The following is a 23,574-nucleotide window of genomic DNA, read 5'->3' as shown; positions in this document are numbered from 1 at the left end:
ATGTGTGACAAAGTGCACATTTAATTTATCATAACTTTTTTGTCGTTTTGGTTGCTTGGCTATTTCCTTATAAAGGTCCAGAAATTTGTCAAGTTTTTCATCAGGTGTCTTTTTAAAATGATTTAATGTTATTACATTGCTGTCTCGTCAGCCAATCTGCATTGCTAATTGTGGTTTCAGGGAACACAAAAATGTGCAGTAATCTCAGACAACTTGTTCCAGACATTTTAATTAAATCTGCATATTCAAGTCAAATTAGCCAGAGATCAGTTCTCACAATTAAAAGGGATCTGGGATCTGTCAAATCATCTCAGATGTATTAAGCGAGGTACAAAGAATGGACCCCCGGTTGAAATGTCTCTTTTTGTTTTGGTCTGAGTGATCCAGCCCACTGACAATTTACCAATAGTATTTTGACACCACAGGTTGCCAGTTGGCAAAAAACACAACGTATTGCAGCCATGAAAGCCAGTGAATGAACTGGGTCAGAGATCGCAGATTCTCCCCGATCTAAAAAGCCTTGGCATACATCTAAAAAGCTCTTTTACCAGAGGCATATTAAAATGTGGATAAATCAACGATTACAAGACATTTTGTAAAAAAAAAAATTTAAAGTTGCTATGCTTGGCAAGCTATGAAGTTTTAATATAAGAAATAATTTCCCTATTGTTTATTTCAGTGTTCTTTAACCCTGTACCTGAAGAACCACTGTCCTGTAGAGTATCGATCCAGCTAATCATTAGGTGTTTTCGACTTACAGCTGCATTGCGCAGATCAACCGGTGTATGACGGGTGTCCAATGCTGCTCCTGGAGGGCCACCATCCTGCAGAGTTCAGTTCTGATCCCAATTAAAACACCTGAACCAGCTAATCAAGGTCTTGGCATACTAGAAACTTCCAGGCAGGTGTATTGAGGCAAGTTGGAGCTAAACTTTGCAGGACAGTGAGCAGGATTTGACACCCCATGGTGTGTGACATCAAAGTACTGCGAGAGCGATAGCTTTCGATTCACTCTTGTGGTAGCCTACTTTGATGTCATACACAGATCGGTCTGCCCAGCGCAGATCAAGTTGAACATGCGTAAAGTCTTCAGGATCACTTGAAAATCCTAGGCAGGTGTGTTGAAACAGGTTGGAAATACACTTTGAAGGACATTTGGTCTCCAGAAGCAGGATCTCTAGTTTATTCAGACAGAGAACCTCTCAAGCAAAAAAACAACAACTTTTGTTTCATAAGTGGTAAAATAAATATTTTTCCTGACACTTAACCTTTAGGTATTGTCCCATCTCCTCTCCCTCCAAAGGTTAACTGGCTGATACTACATAGCACTCCAGCACTGATATTGACAGCACCAAACTGATATCATTCTCTGGTATAATAACTGGTGTAATTCTCTGTGGATGGTGTGTTTGTGTTGTAGAATTGTTGCTGCAGTGCAGGGATTGCCACCCTCAGCCAGGGGGCATTCTTGATTACCGTGTCACTAACAGAGCTCTGACATCTCTCACCCCACAGCGATAAGAGCCTCCTGATAACATGCGACAGGCAGCCCTCATCCCTCAGATAATGCCACAATATCGACTAGACATTCACATCACTGAATGTTTGAGCTGGCACACTGACTTTGTCTGGTTATGCGAGCCAGAGGCCAGCTCTAAAAGTAATCTCATGTTTGCAGTCATGACTTGCAGAAAACTTTTATATGAAAACATTATATGACATTTTTTAGCATATCTTTCAACTGCTTTCTGTCTTCTTTAAACGCTAAATCTTCGAATCAAACATGATCAAGGATGTTTTGCCATTTGGTAATAAGGTATTCACTACATAGTATAATAAAATCAAATACTTTTTTTGTTACATTTCAGAAGAAACTATATCTGTTTGGATCATTGTGTGGAGGTTCATGAAGCATTTCCTCTTTAGCATAAACCTCAAAGACAGTCTTGTGTAGCCAGACTTTTCACTCTTGTCATACATTCTGGATCATTTTGCAGCTTGTTCTGGCTAAGAATTGTGCACATAAAAAGGAAGGGAATGTTTCATGTATACTTTGATCATTGCTTTTTGATTTTATGTGCCTTTAAGAAGCGTGTCTATGTAAAATAGTTCTGTGGTTCCCACCCCTAGTTATGAAGTATCCTCAACACTGCTCATTGTCTCGCTAATGCTCTTCTGCTCTTGGTGGTCAACTGTCCTGCAGAGTTCTGCTCTACCCTAATTAAACACATCTGAACCACCTTATCAAGGTCTCCAGGATTGTCCGAGACAGGGGTGTTTAGAGCTAAGGAGCAGGACTGGACACCCCTACCCTAATCAACACACGATTCAACTTATCAGTTCACAAGTAGACACTCCAAATCCTGGGTGCATTAGATAAGGGAGACATCCAAAAAGTGTGTTCTTGGGAGTACTCCAGAACCACTGAAATAGATGATATCACTACAAAAGACAGAACTTTGAACTATGTCTCCTACTTACTCTGTAGTCACTGGCCGTGACATAGAAGATGGGCTGGAAGGCCAACCAGATGATGCAGGTGGTGTACATTGTGAAGCCAATAAACTTGGCCTCATTGAAGTTCTCTGGACATTTCCTGGTCTTGAAGGCATAGAAGGTGCAGAGGATGATGAGGATGCAGTTGTAGGTGAGGGACACCAGCATGCTTGAGTCCAGGCTGTTGCATTTCAGAGTCACCACATCTCTTCGATCTGGACCCACCTCTTTCCTCACCCCAGGTGCCTCAACCAGCAGCCAGACAAGAGCAACCAACAGCTGGGCAGAGATCAGTGCGGCACAGATTGCTACCTGAGAGGCAGGGCTGATGAAGCGTGGTCGTTGGGCACTGTCTCTTGCCCCTCCAAAGATCCGAGCAATCCTGTTGGTCTTCGTCAGCAAAGCTGAGTAGCAAACAGCAAAGGAGGTGCCAAGGCCAAGACGTCGCAGGGTGCACACAAACGGCGAAGGTTTGGCAATGTAAATGAAGGTCATGGCATAGCAAAGGAGTACACCTAGTAGCAGGATGTATGAAAGTTCTCGACCGCTAGCTTTCACCACCGGAGTGTCGTTGTTCTGTAAGAAAACCCCAGCCACAGCGAGTGTACACAGCATCCCCAGACAGGCAATGGTGACGGGTCCTACTGCCCATGCGTCCGACCAGTGGATGTACTCCTCCGGAAGCTCATAGCACCCTGTCAGGTTAGCAAGGGGCCATTCTCCAAATCCACAGTCCATACAGGTAAATTCGTCTAGAAGATATTGGTGGGTTTGGCATGGGATGCAAATCCAACAACACACGTCCCCAGGCTGCATGCTTTTAGCTTCATTGGGTTGGCATGGGTCACTGCACTGAGATGTAGGAATTGCTCCACCAGCCCAAGGCAACAGACTGGTATTGAGCACTAAGCTCTGTGCCCAGTAGCCTACCTTCCGGTAGAGAAACTTGTTTTCCTCTTGGCTGTAGTGGAATATGTTGTAGCGACCCAGACAGTCACCTAATGAGGTGAAGCGGACCACGTTCTCAGTGTCAGCAGGCCTGAAAGGGGCTGAAAAAGGTTCAAAAACATTACAGAACTTTTATTAGCAGCTTACAGACAGAGTACATGCAACATTAATTCATTTTAAAGTTAATGTGCAATTCATCTCAATTCAGAAACTAATATTACTGATGTAATAGTAGCTAATCTCTCAGATTAATTTCTCAACATTTAAACTGAAAGATTAAAGGGTTACTTCAGCGATTAGCATATGGCTTTGTATCAGTAGAAACCCTGGAGTATATTCAAATGATTGTGTTCGAATGATTGAAGAGATTTATGCATTTTATTTCTGGAAAAATTCCTTGGCCAAAGGCTAAAGACTACAGCCAGCAGAGGGAGCCATTTCCACATGTTTTCAACCCGCGCATGGGGGATGAGAGATCTCACTCACAGCTCAGCTCGCAGCTACAGGCACTCATGTAGGTAAACGGAGCTATGCTGAGCATTTTAAGTGTTTTAACTTCTCAAATGAATTTCTATAAAAGTTAAGCTTCCAAAGGCATGAACTGAAAACGCGCCAGACTGAACACGCGCTGTGAATGTATATGCTGCGAGCGTGGTCGCGTTTACCTAAGCTCTCCTCACGAGAGCTCCTTCAGCTCATTCATCACGACGAATGTAATCTGATTCCTTCTGTGTTTGTGCTGTGACACTCGTGCGGCGACACGATTATTATATTGAACAGACACGTTCAGTATTTAATTGTAGTGTCTGTTCTCTAACTTAGCCACAGTAATCCAGTAGCTGTGGCTTTGGGAGTGGCCTCGTAGGGCAGCGAAGCATTCTGGGAATTGTAGTCTTTCATCCCCATGAGACAAACATACATTTTCTTAGTCTTTTCTAAGTCTAGAAGGCACCAAATTCCAAAATCATTTCACATTTCTACTACATTAATGACCCTGTTTAAATACGGATTCATCTTCCCAACACTGAAGTACCCCTTTAAATCTGTTGAAACCGCATACAGTAAATCAGCATATTGTCCAAGGTCTGTCAAACTAATATCCTCTCTGAGACTGCATTCTCATGAAGATCTTTTGTGAGCTCTATGATAATTTGATAATGAATTTGTGGCAAATGAAGTTTCAATGTATAAAGCCTTATCGGTTAGATCCAATTTTAGGTAGATGATTGAAGAGCTTCGTCATAGATTGGGAGGAGATATTTGAACGTTAACTTGAAAGTTCTCAATTCTACTCACCATCAAACTTAGTCTTTAGAATAAACTCACGGTAGAACCTCTTTCCATTGCCTGGCTTCATGGCGTCGCACACCTTTGTGGTATTGGGGCACACAGCTTGCCGCATGTTGTGCAGGGCATAGGCCATGGCATAGACTGCATTCACCACAAACATGATCTTTGATTCTGGCTTAAACGACCCATTCCTCAGGCTATTACTGGCGCAGCCGTGCTCATGTAGACGACAGCCAAACCTGTGCTCCCAGAATTCCCTAAACCATGGGTTCCGTGTGTTCAATTCTGGTGTTAGCTTGGTGAAATAGTCTTCAAACTCCCTAATGGAGTATGAGGCAAGCTCAATGGTGAAAGCCCCGTTAGCGGCCTTCTCGCTTCCATGGACTACGCTCTCCTGCGCTCCCCAGCCGTCGCTGGCCACCCAAATAAAGGTAGCGTTCATCCTGGCCGCGGCAGCGAGCAGTTCCCTTGCATCTTCACTTCTGGTGAAGAGAATCACCACTTTGGCATTGGCTTTTTGCTGAAGTGAGCGAATAACATTTTCATAATTTCCTCTGTTTACTGAGCGGCTGACTTTTACTGAAGTTGCGATGCAGATTTGGCGTACTCTGGCTTCTTGATGAAACGCATCGATCCCCGTCTCACCATAGTCACCCTCTGAGGCTACAGTGGAAACGTAGGTCCAGTTGAAGTACCGTATGATATCGGCTATGGCTTTAGCCTGATAGAAGTCTGGTGGGACAGTTCGAGCGAAATAATCATAACGGGATTTGTCGCTGAGCTTGGCACTAGTGGAAGCATAGCTTATCTGTGGGATCTGGAAGAGTCTAAGAAGGTTTGCCACCTGCAAAGAAAGGAAAAATAATTGATCATTAGGCAGTAACACTTTTGTATAATACCATTTTATGCAACCAAGTTACCACACTTTACAAAGACCTAAGATTTCCACAAGATGTAGCAAATTTAACTTTAGTAGCCGTTTCATTAAAGGAAATAGGAAAATGCACATTATCTACTCTATTTTACCATCCATTCATTATGTAAATTGTAGCAAATGTTAATCTCTTTTTAATTTCTGTTTACTGCCAGCTTTCTATGGGTCGCAGTAGTACAATGGTAATTGCCCCTGACAAATAGTGCTGGGTTTCCTGAATATGGGGTAATCTATAATGAACCTAATTTACATCCTTTTTGCTCTGAAAAGAATGAAAGTAGTCAGTTTAAAATGAATGTTGGTGTAATGCCATTTCAATGCATTTATCAGGTTATGTGGGACTGTGGGCAGTTATGGAATAAGATGCAAGTTTTTCCATTTAAATACACAGCGCAAAGTGCCCTTTATGTCACTGAAATAGGTTTGTTTTCACCGTTCAGCCATAAATGTAAAACCCCAGTTTCCCAGTGAGTCTGTGACCCACAGATGCTCTTTGCAAACTTGGTAAGCGCAGGATGTCCCATAACATTCTTTTGAGTGTGGGAGGGGGGAAAGATACAGCTTTTACCTCTGTCCTGATTTCCTATCTCTCTCATCTGAGCTTATCGTTTCAGGCCATAGTTTCATGGGACTCAGACAGACCTAATTCGGATCACGTAAGATAACTGTGCTAGCAGACAAAATGATAATGTTAGATATGGTGAAAGTTTTCCTCAGGCCATGACACCTTCAAAAACTGATATGTGAGGACATTGAAAAAATATTTTTTAACACATTCGGTTGACTCTAAGTGACATTGCACGTACATGTCTTCTAAGTTAGTGACATCTAGTTGCAAAGTTACTTATACAACAAAATGTTCAAAAGGGACCATCAAATTAAAGTGTTACCCAAATTTTGTTCAAAGTTGTAGTCCATAAAATCTCTATTTCTATTGTAATGTTAATTAATTATTATCACAAGAGGAGTAAAGGACATAGAAGCCTGACATGTTTTTGGGCCAATAAGGTGGATAGCTTGATTAAATAATTGAACTGAATTATTTGGTTGTAGCTGTTGGGTTTAGCTCTTAGCTGGCAGATGTTAGAGCTGATGGGTGGTGCACTTACATGTCAGTTTCTGACAAGCACACTTAAAAAGCTCAGTTCATTCAAGCCTGAGGGAGAGCAGACAGTCTACTAAGAGGTGAAATTGAGGAAATCTGATTCATTTAGACAAGTGCAATTTTCCAAAGAGGAAGAACGCTAGTTTGGCATCTCACCTCTTCTAAATTTGACAATTGTCAGGCTAATTCGTAAACAAAAGTGAGAAAATCAGTGGAATGTGGAACTAAAATAAGCATCCGTTGTTACTTAAATTATATTGACATTGAATTAGCCCTGTGTTTCTCCTGGTATTAACATTTTACAAAGGAGTTGGCATACCACCCACCCATTAGAAAAGTAGAGATTTAAATAAGCTGTGTTGTTAATGTGTGAGAGCTGGAAATCTAATGCAGTCTTCAACACCTCTTAGACGTCACTGGCCACGCTTTAGAAGCTCGAGCAGATGTTGATATTCCAGTTTGCCTATCAACACATTCTTTTTTTTTTCAGGAAGCAGAAACTGCCAGAACACAGCTGAAGCATTTGACAGGGACTCTGACTCTGGTGTGAGTACTGTTGCCCTATACCCGGGCAGCGGAACATGGAGATACAGACCTCGCTGCATTCCCCACTCTAAGGGGAGGTTTTTGCTGCAAATCATAATGGCATAAAGATAAAGTTCCTGCGAGACTCTAAAAAGCAGCAAAACGTGACATTGTCATTGCCACTGAAAGTGCACTTTGAAAATGCGATTTCAGTCAGACTAAAGCAAACATTGTTTTTGGAGGAAGGATCCCACGTCATATCTGGATGCCAGTGTATCATAGAGACATGAGCTTCTTTTTACTCGAGCCAGTAAGCAACATCTGAGCATGACCCAGAACACCCTTAACCATCTACACTTGTTATTTTTAAAAGATTTACACAATTTAATTAATAGTAAAATGAAGTATTATCGTAAGGATTCAATTAAATTTGATGGAATTTTACTATTAAATTGGGTAAATCTTAAAAAAAGGCTTTTTTTCCCTTCTTCTTTTAAATAAGACAACTATCAATTTTAAGAAACAGGGTTCAGTGTCTTACATAGAAAACCTGGATATATAAAGGAATTGTAAAATTGTAATTTCTGGAAAAGTAAGGAGATTAGTAAAATCTTAATAAGCCATGCCATGCTTTTGCAAGTGTTAAAATATTTTATTGGGTGGAAATTGCTATTTGTTGGTTAAAAGAAAATTCTAATTCAAAAGTAAATTCACTGGTCATAAAGCCTGAATCCCAAAAATTGTATTTACTTATTTTTACCATAGACTGTAAAAAAATATGGACATAGTGTCCGTGACGTCACCCATAGGATTCTGATAAGCCGTTCTGAAGCTTAAAGTATGGCCGAGCAGGGCGTTGCCATCTTGTGAGCGAGTCAACGCGTGTCACTCCCGGATAACAGAAAATGGGCAAAAAGGCGGGATGTGCGCGGAGCTGAGGTGACGCAATAACTATAGACGGCGGATAAATGGCTATCCACTTGTAACCACGCCCTTAATTATGCAGAATCTTAAGGCTTAATATAACGGAAACGAATGAGTTATAAAAAAATTCACCCCCCTCAGAGTTGTCATGAAGATCAAAATTAGCCTTATAAGCCAAAACCACAATTTGTACCAGGCTGTAAACATGTTTTTTTCTGCTTTAAAGTTGAGAATTTTAACATGGGGCTCAATGAGATTCTGCTCCCTTCTGGAGCCTGCCTCTAGTGGCCAGTTAAGGAATTACAGTTTACATTACTTCCGTATTGGCTTCAAGAGAGATCGCGGGAGGTTGCCGCTTGATTTTTACACATCTTTAAATTAAGTTTGAAAATGAGCAGCAGAAGCACAAGAAATATCTATTATCTTTTCTCAATGGGGAGCTCGGATTAAAAAAAGCTGAGAACCACTGACCTAGCAACAGCTTAGCAACCAACCAAGCAATTATCTAATCTTATGTCTTAACAACAAAACATCTTAGTAACTATAGCAACCCCCAGGCAAAAAGTACACATAGCATTATGGTTGCTAGTTTTTTCAGGGGCAAATAACTTTCACATTTTCGTTAGACAACATTTAGCTGTGCCTGCTGACATTTAATTCTTATTTGTTACATATTAAATAGATCATAATCCAATCCAAATGGTTTTCAAAAGCTGGTCAAACCAAAGCGTCCGTTATCTGTTGAGTTTGAGAGGGATGTAAAAAAAGAATGAATAAGTGTTCAACCCGGTCCTGAATGTGATCTGCACACCCAAGTGAAAGGCTAAACAGGGTCAAGTGATGGTCAAGTGATGCTCTGTGACAGCAAAACCCCTTTTCAAGCTCTCCCAGCCTCCTACTCACATAACAACACCATCTGTTTTTTCCCAGGACACTTCTTCACCAAGTGCTACAGAGCCAGCAGTGTCTTCAGTCTATGGTAGGAACTAGAGAACGGCAAATGACTTAACAGGACAAACAAGTAAAAAAAGATAGTGGTCTGAAATTGGTTTATTTAATTGAGTGTTAATTATAATTTAGTTCTAATTCTCTTTAATTATGTGGGAAATGCAAATGACTTGGCATTTATATGGCATAAATTATAAGCCTTATTTGTCTGTTGTTTTGGCATCCCAAGAACACCACATGCAGTTACAACGTATTAACATTTTCAGTGTCTCAGACCACAGTGGAGATCTCCAAATGAGTGACCTTGAGACACACACACGCACGCACGCACACGCACACGCACACACACACACTAACAAACTGTGACTCCTGGCAAACAACTTCCACATCTTAAGAGAATCACAAGCATGAAATAGTCAGATAATACTTGCTCCTAATCTCACACAGCACCTGAGGATACCATTTTGTCACTTTTTTGAATGCATGTCATTATTATTATTTATAATTGTGTGCTGACACACACACATTTTGTGCTGGAGAAATATGATAATATATTCCGTCACCTTGTGCGGGAGAGAAAATGTGCTGGCGATGAAAGGAGCATTGTGGCTATTGATTGGTTGGCATTATCAAACGCATTCCCCAATAAGTGCCAAACTGTCCAAATGTCTCACATACACAAAATCTCAACAAACTATTTTTCTTTTTAATTAGTGCAATCTGACAAAAACATTAAATTACGATTGTAGGTTAAAGGGTTAGTTCACCCAAAAATGAAAATTCTGTCATTAATTACTTACCCTCATGTCGTTCGACACCCGTACACTGCAAAAAAATGCTTTTCTTACTTAGTATTTTTGTCTTGTTTCTAGTCCAAATATCTAAAATAAAAAGTCTTAAAACAAGAAGTATTTACTAGACAAGCAAAAGTAATTTTCTTATTTTTTGGGGGAAAAAATCATTTAAAATTAGGAGAGTTTTTGCTTAAAGGAATGTATTTCAATGAATCATAAAATGGCCCTGATATGTCACAGACATTAAGAAATCATGTAAATTTCAAATACTTATATCACTGACAACAGTAGTCCGGCCAGGATATTGTCATTTAAAAGTTGTTGTTGCAGCCCTCAACTGATGTTGATGTTGTCATGTTGTGTTTTGGCCTGAAGCTCCGCCCTCCACCGATCTACCAATCACAAAGTCAGTAGTGTTTCGGCATCAATACTTTTTTACTTGTCTAGTAAATGCTTCATAATGTAAGAATTTATAGAAATTTTGAATAGAAACAAGACAAAAGTAAGAAAAGTATGTTTTGCAGTGTAAGACCTCTGTTCATCTTCAGAACACAAATGAAGATATTTTTGTTGAAATCCGATGGCTCAGAAAGGCCTTCATTGACACCAATGTCATTTCCTCTCTCAAGACCCATAAAGGCACTAAAGATGTCGCTACAAAGCCCATCTCACTACAGTGGCTCTACAATCATTTTATGAAGTGACGAGAATAGTAGGTAGTACATAGTAAAATAGTAAATAAGGACTTATATAGTGATGGGCCGATTTCAAAGCACTGCTTCCTGAAGTCTCAGAGCTTAATGAATCAGCGTATCGATTCAGGATTAGGATCGCGTGTTAAATCGCCAAACTGCTGAAATCACACGACTTCGGCGATCTGAATCATTAATCGATACGCTGATTCATTAAGCTTTTTTTGTGCACAAAAACTATTCTCATCGCTTCATAAAATGATTGTAGAGCCACTGTAGTGAGATGGGCTTTGTAATGACGTCTTCAGTGCCTTTATGGGTCTTGAGAGAGGAAATGACATTGGTGTCAATGAAGGCCTTTCTGAGCCATCGGATTTCAACAAAAATATCTTCATTTGTGTTCCGAAGATGAACGGAGGTCTTACGGGTGTCGAACGACATTAGGGTGAGTAATTAATGACAGAATTTTCATTTGTGGGTGAACTAACCCTTTAACCCTTTGACATATTTAAGGGTTTGGTTTTCGTGTTAGTTTTTTTTACTATACTATAGTAAGTACATATAGTAACGTGTAACTGTTACCTTAAAATAAAGTGTTACCAAATGATTTACTCACCCTATTGTTGTTTTAAACCTTCATTTTTAACAATCACAAATGAACAACGATGGGGACGGGATTTTTCAAGCTTTCAAAAAGGATGCAAAAGCACCAAAAATGAGGCCCATTTATCACGTGGTATTTATTTATAAGTCATTCTAAAGTCATATGATAGCTTTGTGTGACCAACATTTATGCCATTATTCACAGATGATCTTTCAGTCCAGTGAGTTGACATTGAGAGCCTGATTAATCTGGTTGTGAATGAATCATTTTGACTAGTTTTGTGAGCCCAAATTTTCTGATTCAGCCACAATTCATACATCGCCAGATCACTAATGAACTCTAAGGAGATTTTCAGTTAATAAACAGTTGATTCATCTGTGCCAAAGTCACGTCGATTCTTTCATAACTCTTTCAAAAAATGTCAACATTTCAGTGATTTTCAACTGGGGATAAGCTCAGTGAACCCATAAACCAGAGTCTATATGGTTATATAAGGAGCTTTGTAATTTTGCAGACATTTTTAATGACGCATTTGTATAATAAATAGGAAAATTAGTAGTTAATTGTCTCTTGTTGTCCTGGTTCAATTACCATTAAATATGAAGTCTGTATAATGTGTGTTCTTTTGGTAATTTGTATGGCTTGGTTAACCAGGCCAATAAGAGACAATCAACTACTAATAGGAAAATCAGTATGTAATTGTCTCTTATTGTCCTGTTTAACCAAGCCATACAAATTAACAAAAGAACACAGACTTCATATTTAATGGTATTTGATCATTTGTAGCTTGCATATAATAAATTACACATTCAAAAAAACTTGCAATTTGTTTGTTTTTATGTTGGATTTAAACTCCCCATTGAGAATGTTTGCGAGTTTTCATTGCATTTACACCATTTTGAGCAGCAGGTGCAATTTGATTCAGAGTTTCGCAAAATCTTTTCTCATGTCACTACAAATGATATGACGTAAAAAGAAATGAAGAAGTGTCTACTTTCATGACACATTTATGGTGCCTTTTTGGAGCTTATTTTGCATTGGAGCTTTGTCATTGACAAAAGCAATTAAAAACAGGTTTGACATGAAGGTGATTAAATAAAATTAAAGAAATGTTTGTGTGAGCGTAACTATTTGTTTTAATATCCAAATAAAATCCACATTTTCCAAGATGTTTGCTTGTAATGATGTGCATTATATTTTGAAGTTCAATTTAACCATGAGATAATTAAGCTATCAAGAATGACAGCGTTGCGAGTTGTTAAACCATGACGATTTTGTTTATTCCCTCTCTAGGGACCTGTCACTCACGAAATTAGCAGGATAGCCTGCCAATCTCATCACCACCACCCACTCCAGCACTCGATATAGCTCTGCCTCCCGTCGCCATTACCCACACACACACACACACACACACACACACACACACACACACATTAAGCTTTGTACCAACCGATGAATGGTAATATGTCAGCCCTGATTCCGTCTCACAATCCAGATGGCAATGGGTGAAAAACAGGTGTGAGAAAACTAGTGAGGACATGTGCTACCCCGTGCGTTATCTCCTTTATATTCATGTTCAGTCGTGTCATGCTTCTTTAGGTTCCCTGCCAAGAGCGTCTCATTTAGCACTGGGCTGAACAAGCTCCAGGCTGCCTGAAGACCCCTCAAAGCTCTTTCACCCCAGGGCTGGACAGGTGGCATGGGCTTTGGCATGGCCTTGTTGGCCAGCACAGTTGGAGGAGCTCCTGTGAGATCTTCAATTGCTGTCGCTGGCTGCAACATCCTTCCCACAAGAGTGGAAAACTGAGATGTTTGTGTATTTCTCTGCATAATATATTGTGTGCATATCAGTTTCTTGGTATGTTTATAAAGCATAAAACACTTTGGGCCCCACTTTATATTAGGTGGTCCTAACTACTATGTACTTACATCAAAAAATACGTACAATGTACCTACTGTGGTCAAATTGTATTGCAAAACACTTTTGTTGATAATGAGGTGAGATACATACACTGTAAAAAATTATTTAGAAAAAAAGTTACCTGGTTGCCTTACAATTTTGAGTTCATTGAAATACAAATTTTGAGTTGATACAATGAACATTTTTTGAGATTTGACAACCTTTATTAAAATATTATTAAAAGATTTTGTAAGCATATTGGGTACTTGTGTGTGTTTTATTTCTGATGACACAGTGAAACATGCAAAATAGTGCTATTTACATGATTTATCAATTTTTTTATGTGGTTCAGATACAATAATATTTTGAGTTTCTATTTATTAAACAAATTTCCTACATTGTATCAACTAAATTTTTTTATTTCAATAAACTCAAAATTTGAAGGCAACCAGATTACGAACTTTTTTTAAAGTTAAACCAACAAAAAACAACATTTTTTTTTTTACAGTGTAGAGTTAGGGACAGGTGTGGTTTGTGGGTCCGTTTAAGGGTAGGGTTAGATGTAAGGGAAGTGTCAAAAGTGTAATTACAAATGTAACTACAGAAATTAATTAGAGATGTAATTACCTGCAGGTATTTTAAAAAATGTAAGTGCAATGTAAAACCATGTATGTACACAATAAGTGCATTGTATCAAATTATTAATTCAAATGTTAGTACATAGTAGTTAAGGCCACCTTATATAAAGGTCCACACTTTGTTATATATTTGTTGACTGACAAAAAGATAAATTTATGCTAATATTAACATAAATTATTTTTTCATTTCCGGTTTCTCTGCACCAATCGGAAGGGTTGTAAATGCCATTTTATTAGTCATTGAATTATGTCATAGCGATTGGCTGATTTGCTGATTTTGGGAACAAACCAACCGTCTCCATTGACTTTCTATTGCGGGAAGCGGCCTCCTTGTCATTTCTGAATTATTACAAAAAAACAAACAATGTCTAAAAGCTGATATGTGACAAGGTGTACAGAAAACAAGCTAAAAAACCCAGGAACAAAAAGCCAGAAGTTTTTATAAGTTGTTGAGCCAAAAAAAACGAACGTTTAAGGACACAAAAGTGGATACAGGCACTTGAGTCAGAGCGCGACTTGTTATATTACACTGAGAACTGCGGCCACTGGAGGGGAAAGTAATCAGCGACAGGAAATATTATATAGAAAACTGACATTTGGATATTTGACCAAATGTTTACTGCACATGTAGGCATACTGAGACATGCTGAGTGTCAGGATCCCAAAATGGACCCATTCTTCCTGCGGAAGCTTCATGTCTTATTGCCTGTATGCACTTTTTTCTCCTTAAAAGCTTGTTTTTTGGCTTGTTTGCTGCACACCTTGTCACATATCAGCTTTTAGACATTGTTCTGTTTCTTGTTATAAATAAGAAAAGACAAGGCGACCATTTCACGCAATACAAAGGCAATGGAGAGCATTGGATCCCCCCCCCCCCCCGGTGTGGGCGTGGCCTAAATAAGCTCCGTCTCTATGGATACACCTGACCAGTCAAATACCACCTTCCTTTAGAAGGAAAACTTCTTAGTAAATTTTTAGTCATAATGATGTTGACTTCCCAGGTGCAGGAATTCAAAGAGTAAAAGTTTAGCGGGCATGAGTTATTTAGGTTTGCAGTGAAGGATCCAGTATGTGTAGGCAGAAGCTAAAGGCTGCAAAGAACCGTAACGCAGAGAGAACGTTGCAAGAGAAAATCTGTAAAACACTGATGTTTGTAGTCAACATTTCAAAAACTGGGTGACGACAAACTGCTGTTTTAGGCCAATCGGAGGGGAAAACTGCAAGAAACTGCTGTTCTGTCAGTTCCGCCCAACGCTGTTGCCATAGCTTTCCATTTTTTACATAATGCTGTTTAAAGAGCAGATAAAGTATGATATACAATTTTCAGTGATAAACCTAGCCTTCTAAAAAAAATCTAGTTCTGTTAATAAACCCATGTTGATCCAACTGTCCGTAAGCAGGGATGCAAAACTTTAAAAGTATAATCAGTTTTCACAAAAGCCCTGTAGCTGTCTAAAGTCTGACTTTTACTGACAAATAAACATGAATTTCTCAGTCCAGGTAAGACGAAGAACAGGTAAACATTGTTCTTTTACATATACTGACAATGTAACAATCCAACACAGAAAAAAAGGATGTCAAAATTGTACCTTTAGGGGTACAACAGCTTGTTGCTGGAGCAGTCCCTTTAAAAGGACATCTTTGTACCTTTTTTTACTCCTAAAAGGTGCATATTAGTACCTTTGAGTACAAATGCATACCTTAAGGTACTACAATGAACCTTTTTGTGGTAAAAATGGTACAAAGTTGTCCTTTTAAAGGTATTGCCCCAGCGACAAGCTGCTGTACCCCTAAAGGTACAATTCTGACACCCTTTTTTACATTCAGTATGTTCTCATATTATGTTGAACGCCTTTATCTATAACTCTTTTATCAGGGAAAATGTTATTTCTCATTAAATGACCCCCCAACATTTGGCATCTATCTTACTAGTGAGCTTAAAATCACGACCATCTGTCTCCAATGTGTGTGTACGATTAGCAATGTAAATTCCAGCACAGCTGATGTAACAATTAAGCCACGATTCCAACCATATAAAACATGAGCGTAGGGCAATTAGCGCTCAGTTATCTCATGCTAATCACTGCCTAAAGGTAGAGAACCGTAATTAACAAGCTGTAGATTCGCATTCCCTGGGCGCTTCGCTCAGGAGGTCAGTCTGTACGGAGGAAGCTATTGTGCTGACAGAGCAACGGGCGGGTGTATATGTTGCTTGGGTTTGATAGGGAGGAGTTGAGTGTACTGTAACTAAAGAGACGCGGTCAGAAGTGCTTCCTCGGTATGTTGTGCTTACTGCTGTGATAACACTTACTGATCGTATTTCATAACCTTATCTATGTGTGAGAATGCAAATAAACATTTGGAAAGTTGAGAAACTATATTAATGATAGTCTGAGATTATTCAGACAACAAACTGAACAAAATGTATTTGCAGGGGCGTAGAAACCACTTTTCATAGTGCAATGAACCCACATTATTTTGAAAAGAGTTATGCCTTTGTGCAAATTGAAAATTGCAGCCGGTTGTACACTGTAAAAAAATATTTGAAAAATATGTCACCTGGTTGCCTTAAATTTTTGAGTTCATTGAAATAAAAAATTTGAGTTAATACAATGAAAATTTTTGAGAATCGGCAACCTTTATTCAAACATTATTAAAAGATTTTGTAAGCATATTGGGTAATTGTGTGTGTTTTATTTGTGATGATGCAGTGAAACATGGCAAATTGTGCTATTTTCATGATTTATTAAATGTTTTATGTGGTTCAGATACAATCATATTTTGAGTTTCTATTTATTAAACCAATTTCCTTCATTGTTTCAACTCAAATTTTTAATTTCAATAAACTCAAAATTTTAAGGCAACCAGGTTACTTACTTTTTTAAGTTAAACCAACAAATATGTTTTTACAGTGTAGAAAACAACGATTTTAAGACCAATCAGCAGCCTTTGTTTACTCTGGTAATGGATTGAACACATGCGCAAGGGGTAATCTACTATTGCTAGTGTCTACTTGCCTTTTAAGTACTGAGGGATTGTTACATCATCTTAATATTCATAAGCCAAGTCATTTAAATATTATAGCACAGTGTTTGCTTTGTATTGTTAAGTTTTGAATGTGCTTAATTTTATGATCACACAATGGTCCTAAAACATTTCTTATTTGAGTGTTTTTTTGTTTGTTTGTTTTTTTTGACTGGAAATGTTCTTGATGGGTTTCAAGATTTACCTTCTGCAAAGAAAAAAAAATGTTTTTACCACCTAAACCTTCCAGTAATATTATTTTTTAGCTAAAACTAAAAATAAAACTAAAAACTAAAAAAAAAAAAATGTATCATTATTTTAAATAAAAATAAAAATAATCTGAAATAAAAAAAATATATATATATAAAGCGTTTGATTTCAGCTATTGACAACATTTCTTATCGTTATTTAATTTAAGTTGAAGTACTAAATAACTAATACATAACTAAATAAATTAAAACAAAAAAAAAATTAAGCTTGATAAAAAGTATGCAGATGTATTTAAAGAAAAAAGGTAATAAAAATTACAAAACACAACAAAATTACTATAACTAAAATGAAAAAAAAAAATATATATATATATAAAATCTAATTAAAAATATTAACAAAAACTATAATAGTATATAAATGTTACTAAACTAACACCCTTTCATAATGCATTAAAAATACAGGCTATATCTTTTGAATAAATGAATGAATGAATGAATAAATGAATGAATGAATGAATGAATGAATGAATGACGGAACGAACGAACGAACGAACGAACGAACGAACGAACGAACGAACGAACGAACGAACGAACGAACGAACGAACGAACGAACGAACGAACTATGCACTTTTGGATAATCTTGGCTCATTTTACAAAGTTTGGCTACTATACTACAAACTATGCATTTATTCATATTTTATGTATCTCTTCCTGGTCAAAAATGACCTGATGCATTATGAAGGTGGTTAAGATGTGTTTTTTTAGCCGGTTCAAGGTGGCGTGCCAGGTCTATTGGTTAAGAGTCAAAACCTGCTGACTGTCCATCTTGTAATCCAGATTTTTTTTATTTAGATGTTCCAGTATGGGTTGTTTTGCATAGTGTTTAGATCGATGTACGCTCTACCTTACCTGTATAGAAACATCACTATATGATCCTCCAATCACACCAGAGATGGCCAGAGGCAATTCGTCCGGCACAGGATTCGACCCATCTGGACAGATGAACCCTGGCTGATGCACTTTCGTGAGAGAAGCCCTCACGAACTCCAGCGACTGCTCTAGTGCATACGTGTCTTTAGAGCAGGTGTCCAGTATATGGGCTCCCAGCTTCAAGCCGGGCAGGATTCGTTTGTCCTGGTTAATTTCGTCCAGCGCCAGCAACATGGCCTCCAGCCTCTGGATCCCACGCTCTTCGTTGATCTTACCGCAATCCTCCGTCCCTTCGCCCTTCTCGTGCACAGGGAACAGCCCTCCGATCACCAGGTCTCCATCTATGATGATCTCCCGCTTTGATCCGGCCAGGGGTGGGGTGTACCTGGGACTCGTTTGGGCCAGAGGAATTAACAGGAACAGGAAGATGTGCGTAACCCCAGCCATGTCAGGGTTTATGAGAGGTCAAGAACCCTTATAGCTACCCTGTGCGGTTTACTTGGCTGAAATATTTACTAAGTCTGCCGCTGATTGTGGACACATCTCGATATCTTCTCAGCACCTGAAAAATAGATACGAATATCATTGACTCGTTGACTTTACAGCTTATAGTGCAAAAATACAGCACTGTTTTTACATGATTAATACATCTGATATCAGAAGCATATAATTCACAGTCAAATATTACATAAGAAATGTAATTTTCACAAGGTTTTGTGCTTGTAATGAGGAGGCGGGCATGTCTAGATAGTTATTCATCCTGATTGAACTCAACATTTCAGAGGTGAGGCTCCGCTTTCTAGCTTCATTAATTCAGATACATCAATAACTCCCAGTGACTACGTAATTTTCTCAAGGTGTCAAAGGTGATGGATATCATCTTTTAGGTTATGAAAAATTACAACCTGAGGGAAGAGGATGAAAAGATGAAACGATAAATAATTTCAGCTGATAGGAAAGTCTTTCGCAACTACATATCATACAGACTGATAGAGCTTTCATCTCAATTCAGAGATGGCAGACTATCTCCGTTCCTTGTCTACTACACAGTTGCAAAGATGTGTGTTTACACATTTTTCACTTGGCATATGATTTTAAGAGCCCTTTTCCCACACTTGTTTGAGCTATAGTTCTCCTTTTTTGTTTGTTTTATTGATGCTTGGCATTACTTATGCTGTACCCTGTATTTTAATCCTCAAAAAGAGAAGTGAGATGTAAATATAAAATGATCTTTGTTTCTTGTACACTGAAAAAACTCAGGCCCCAATTGAAATTTTTCTAGTGACTAGTGACTTTTTTCTAGTGACTTTTCTAGTGATTTAGATTTGGACATCTACATTTTTCAGTTGTCCAAATTGAATTTCTGTGAATTAAATTCTATCAATTCACAGAAATTCAATTCGGCCAACTGAAAAATTTAGATGTGATCAGTCACTAGAAAATTTTCAATTGGAGACATTTTTTTTAACTATATATAGCATTACTTGTATACTATAACACAAATAAAGTATACCTATAATACAAATAAAGTATACTATAACAAAATGTACTTATAATACAAATAAAGTATACTATAACACGAATATAGTATACTTATAATACAAATAATATATACTTAACACAAATAAAATATACAAATAAAGCACATTTAATATCCCTAATTAAGCATGTAATTAGTCCCTATACTTAAAGTGTACTAAGTATACTTAAAGTTGTTCCAATTTAGCACACAAAAGTACACTAAATACACTTAAAGCTATGCTTTAACACAACTTAATTACAACTAAAACATACTAAGTACAAAATTAGATTATTAGATTCATGACCGTTTGAATCTTTATTTGAGGTTTGAAAACAACGTGGAAGAGAAGACAATGCTGAATAAAGTCGTAGTTTTTGTTATTTTTTGGACCAAAATGTATTTTCGATGCTTCAAGAGATTCTAATGAACTAACTGATGTCACATATGGACTACTTTGATGATGTTTTTCTTCCCTTTCTGGACATGGACAGTATAGTGTGCATACACTTTCAAACGCTCTTGGACTAAATATAAAATATCTTAAACTGTGTTCTGAAGATGAACGGAGGTCTTATGGGTGTGGAACGACATCATGGTGAGTCATTAATCAATTTCATTTTTGGATGAACTAACCCTTTAACTAGTCATTAACACACCGAAAATTACTCTAGTCGGTAGTGTACTTAGCATGCTTTTTTTCACTATGGCAATCACAGACTGGGTTATCCACCCGGCGCACTTTTGGCGGGTTTAACACGATGACGGATAAAGAAGCGATGGGTCATTGCAGTTGATCCCGCCTCTTGTGGTCTGATTGGTTGAAGGACTATCCAATTGCGTACAGAGTCATTTGAATAATGCTCGGTGATCACGCCTCTTGTGCAGTAGAAAATACAGAACAGACTCCCCAGACCAATGTTCACTCCTATAGTGAGTTTGGTCTGGTGATAGCCAGACAACACAAGTTCAGGCTCATCTGCGATTTATAGATTTCACATCTGGAAGAGAGGCGTACGCATGTATGCACATTTTTGTGTGCATACATTCGTTCTCTGAATCACGCACTTGCATATTTGAGAACCTATCAAATGTAGGGCGGTTTCTGCGCAACATTTTATAAATGAGGCCTGAGGTGTCTAGATATGACTCATCATTCAATGTAAACCCAATGTAAAAAAAATGTAAGTCAGATTGCTTTGAAGAGTAACAGCATATATCGCCTCAACAAGCGACACAATTTGAGGTATCATTTGCTTCTGTAGCACATATGGTTAAGGATGAGTTACGTGCCAAATTTTAATTGCTAGTGATAATTGTTTTAAAAAAATATTAGTAAATAATAATAAAGCTTTTCTTAGCTAGCAAGTAATTATAACATCTAACACATGTTAAACTGAAATGTTGTTTTTATTCCAATTTCTCTGAGTCATTAATATGTTTACCCTCCTCCAATAGCAAGACATTAAGTATCATTTATTAACAATACAGTATGTGTAAACTAGACACTGTATCATTTTATTGCCTTAGATAAATATAATCTTTTGAATGTGAGGAAGATGTTCCTCTGAGCCTCTGGACACTGGGCAGCTTCACCTCTAACTTTTCAAAAATGCCATGTGAGATTTAATTTAAGACAAAGCATGTATGTTACCGGTGTTTCCCCTGCCGTACCCTCCTGTTGGCGTAATGAGGCAACATCTTGTTTATTAGGTTTCTCTTCCTTAACTTCTGTTACCATGGAAACAAGAAAAAGTGGGTGGATTGGGGTGGCAAAGGCACTGTGATAAAGATGCATACATGTATTCTAATTAAAACGAGATTTGTTATCATAGGTGCATTAAACTGAGTTATGATTATAGCAATCTAATAAAGTTATTCTTTGTAATGCCGGGCACTGTTCGAGTCCCTCAATCTTCAAGTGTGTCAAGGGAAAAAATATACAATTGGTAAAAGGTTTGATCAGAATAATAATGTCTAATCTTTAATGTATCTCTAAGATATTATCTTTCTAAAACAATATGCCTTTGATTGACACAAGGGTCATATTTATTATTGCACTAACCAGGTACAAAATAGGGCTTGAAATGCTTTTTTTAAAAACGAAAGTGTTCCTTTTTTATTTTATTTATTATTATTATTTTTTTACAAATAGGTTTTAAACAAATGGTCAATGGAAAGAGATGCTTAACCTTCAGCTATGTCAATCTAACTATTATATGCACTTTTTATTTTCTATTCATTTTCAGTGAGGTCTGTTGTTTAGGGCATATAAATACAGTTTTAATCCCTGATTTGTGAGATTTTTTTTATTTTCCATGAAGACAAAAATATAAAATGTAACTATAAATAAATAAACATCCAAGCATAGACCCTATGCCAGAATGATAACAAGGCTACAGATTTAGCCTTCATTAAACTCTGATTCACGAGCTGGCTGGTTCGGGACCAAATGTGTGTTTGTAGTTATTGATTGACACATATTTGCAGAGAAATTATACTTGATCTTTTTTTCATACAATACATTTTGTGATAGTTGAACTGATGGTATTTCAAAGATTCATGAAAAGTCATGGGGTATCAATCTGATTTTGGTGTGTAAAACGGGTACTGGCATCTCGCAGTCCTAAAAAACAACATGAAGGGTTATAGATATGTCTAACAACAGAAGGAGCAGTTGACCAAAGCTACAAAAACATTTAAATGACATTAAAAACCAATCATGGCTTTTCCTTCTCCTCTGGAACAGATGGAAGCAACAGGCACCCTCTGTTCGCTGGACAACAGAAAAGAGTCAAGGTAATGGACCGGTCCCATGGTAATGAACTGAGGTCTGGACATTAGTGCATTAGTAAAACAATGGTAGTCTCACTTGAATAATACGTTTAAAGCTGCATAATGTTCCCAAAAATACATAAAGTATTTTTTAGATTTTAGAGCTACACTGCGTGATATTTTCCCCCATCTAGCGGTGTAAAGGTATATGACCATCCAGTGAATAATAGTTTCTGATCCTCTCAATTCTTATTTCGTTTTAACTCCTACGGTGGCCGATTTAGTCCAAGATTAACATGGCTTCCAGTTTGACCTCGTTCATGACTGCCATCGAGTGTTAAAACGCGAAAGGCGAAGCTTGAATTTATGGGTATGTCCCTCTTTGGCTAATGTACTTTCAAGATGGAGGGGCAACATGGTGACCGGCATTCGAACCCCTCACCCGTATGTATTTTCAATGGCATATTATAAACTTACGAGAATACTTTATTACTTGAAAGAAGTAAATAAACATTAATGAGCACATATTTTTGAAAGAACTAAGTGTTTTTAGCTAAGAATAAACTAAAAAAGTTACACAGTGTAGCTTTAAAGTCAATGTCTCAGGTTTGAAACTTAGGAGAAGAAGGTTAACTGAAGAGTTATTTAAAGGAGCATCATTACTGTGCTCTTGAATAAGGCACTTCAACCAAGGTTGCTCCAGGGGCACAGCGCTGCAATCAGCGCTCTATAAATCACAAAATAGAAAGAAAGCATGAGCAAAATGACAAGTCACATTAGTATTTTCACAAAAAAAAAGTTTTTAAAGTTTTTAAGCCAGTAATTTATATATTTTGCTGTATGTCAGTAGGAAAAATCTGTAAAGTGAGAAAATAATTTCATAAACAGATTTTATTGATCAATTAACTTCTATTAAATAATGCTAAATTAAATAAATATGCGTGTTGCGTAGTCTAATACCCTCTTATAGGCACATATTATTAGCTCACCCTTTAACACAAAAATACTGCACTATCGTCGATTTCAGTTGCCGCAAAACACAAAATCAGGTTTCAAATTTTTTTTCAAGTGACTGATCACATCTACATTTTTCTTTTTTTTAAATTGCATCAATTCACAGAATTTAAATTCGGCCAACTGAAAAATGTAGATGTGTAATCAGTCACTAGAAAATTCTCAATTGGAGCCATTATGTTTTTTTTTTACAGTGTGGGTGTGCTGGTCTGAAAAGGAGGTGTGTTCAGGCACATTGTTGGCAAGTTGCTATTTTGAAAACGACTGTATTTTTTGTGTTAGCGACTGCACAAAAGGCGGGTGC

The 23,574-nt window shown here is 37.7% G+C and overlaps 1 protein-coding gene across 2 annotated transcripts in view; it reads right to left on the bottom strand.

The window, feature by feature from the left end:
• grm2b (glutamate receptor, metabotropic 2b) overlaps positions 1 to 23,574 on the bottom strand; it is a 28,108-nt gene that overhangs the window by 1,560 nt on the left and 2,974 nt on the right. For both annotated transcript variants that reach the window (XM_067432326.1, XM_067432327.1), the window contains exons 2-4: positions 17,942 to 18,524; positions 4,741 to 5,578; positions 2,482 to 3,545 (exon numbers count right to left, since the gene is read on the bottom strand). In XM_067432326.1, coding sequence (XP_067288427.1) covers positions 2,482 to 3,545; positions 4,741 to 5,578; positions 17,942 to 18,409 — 2,370 coding nt within the window. In that variant the 5' untranslated portion in view covers positions 18,410 to 18,524. The remainder of the gene's footprint in view (positions 1 to 2,481; positions 3,546 to 4,740; positions 5,579 to 17,941; positions 18,525 to 23,574) is intronic.

The sequence above is a fragment of the Pseudorasbora parva genome, chromosome 22 (assembly GCF_024679245.1).
Source record: "Pseudorasbora parva isolate DD20220531a chromosome 22, ASM2467924v1, whole genome shotgun sequence".
Taxonomy (NCBI): Eukaryota; Metazoa; Chordata; class Actinopteri; order Cypriniformes; family Gobionidae; genus Pseudorasbora; species Pseudorasbora parva.
This window is presented reverse-complemented; position numbering and strand designations above follow the sequence as displayed.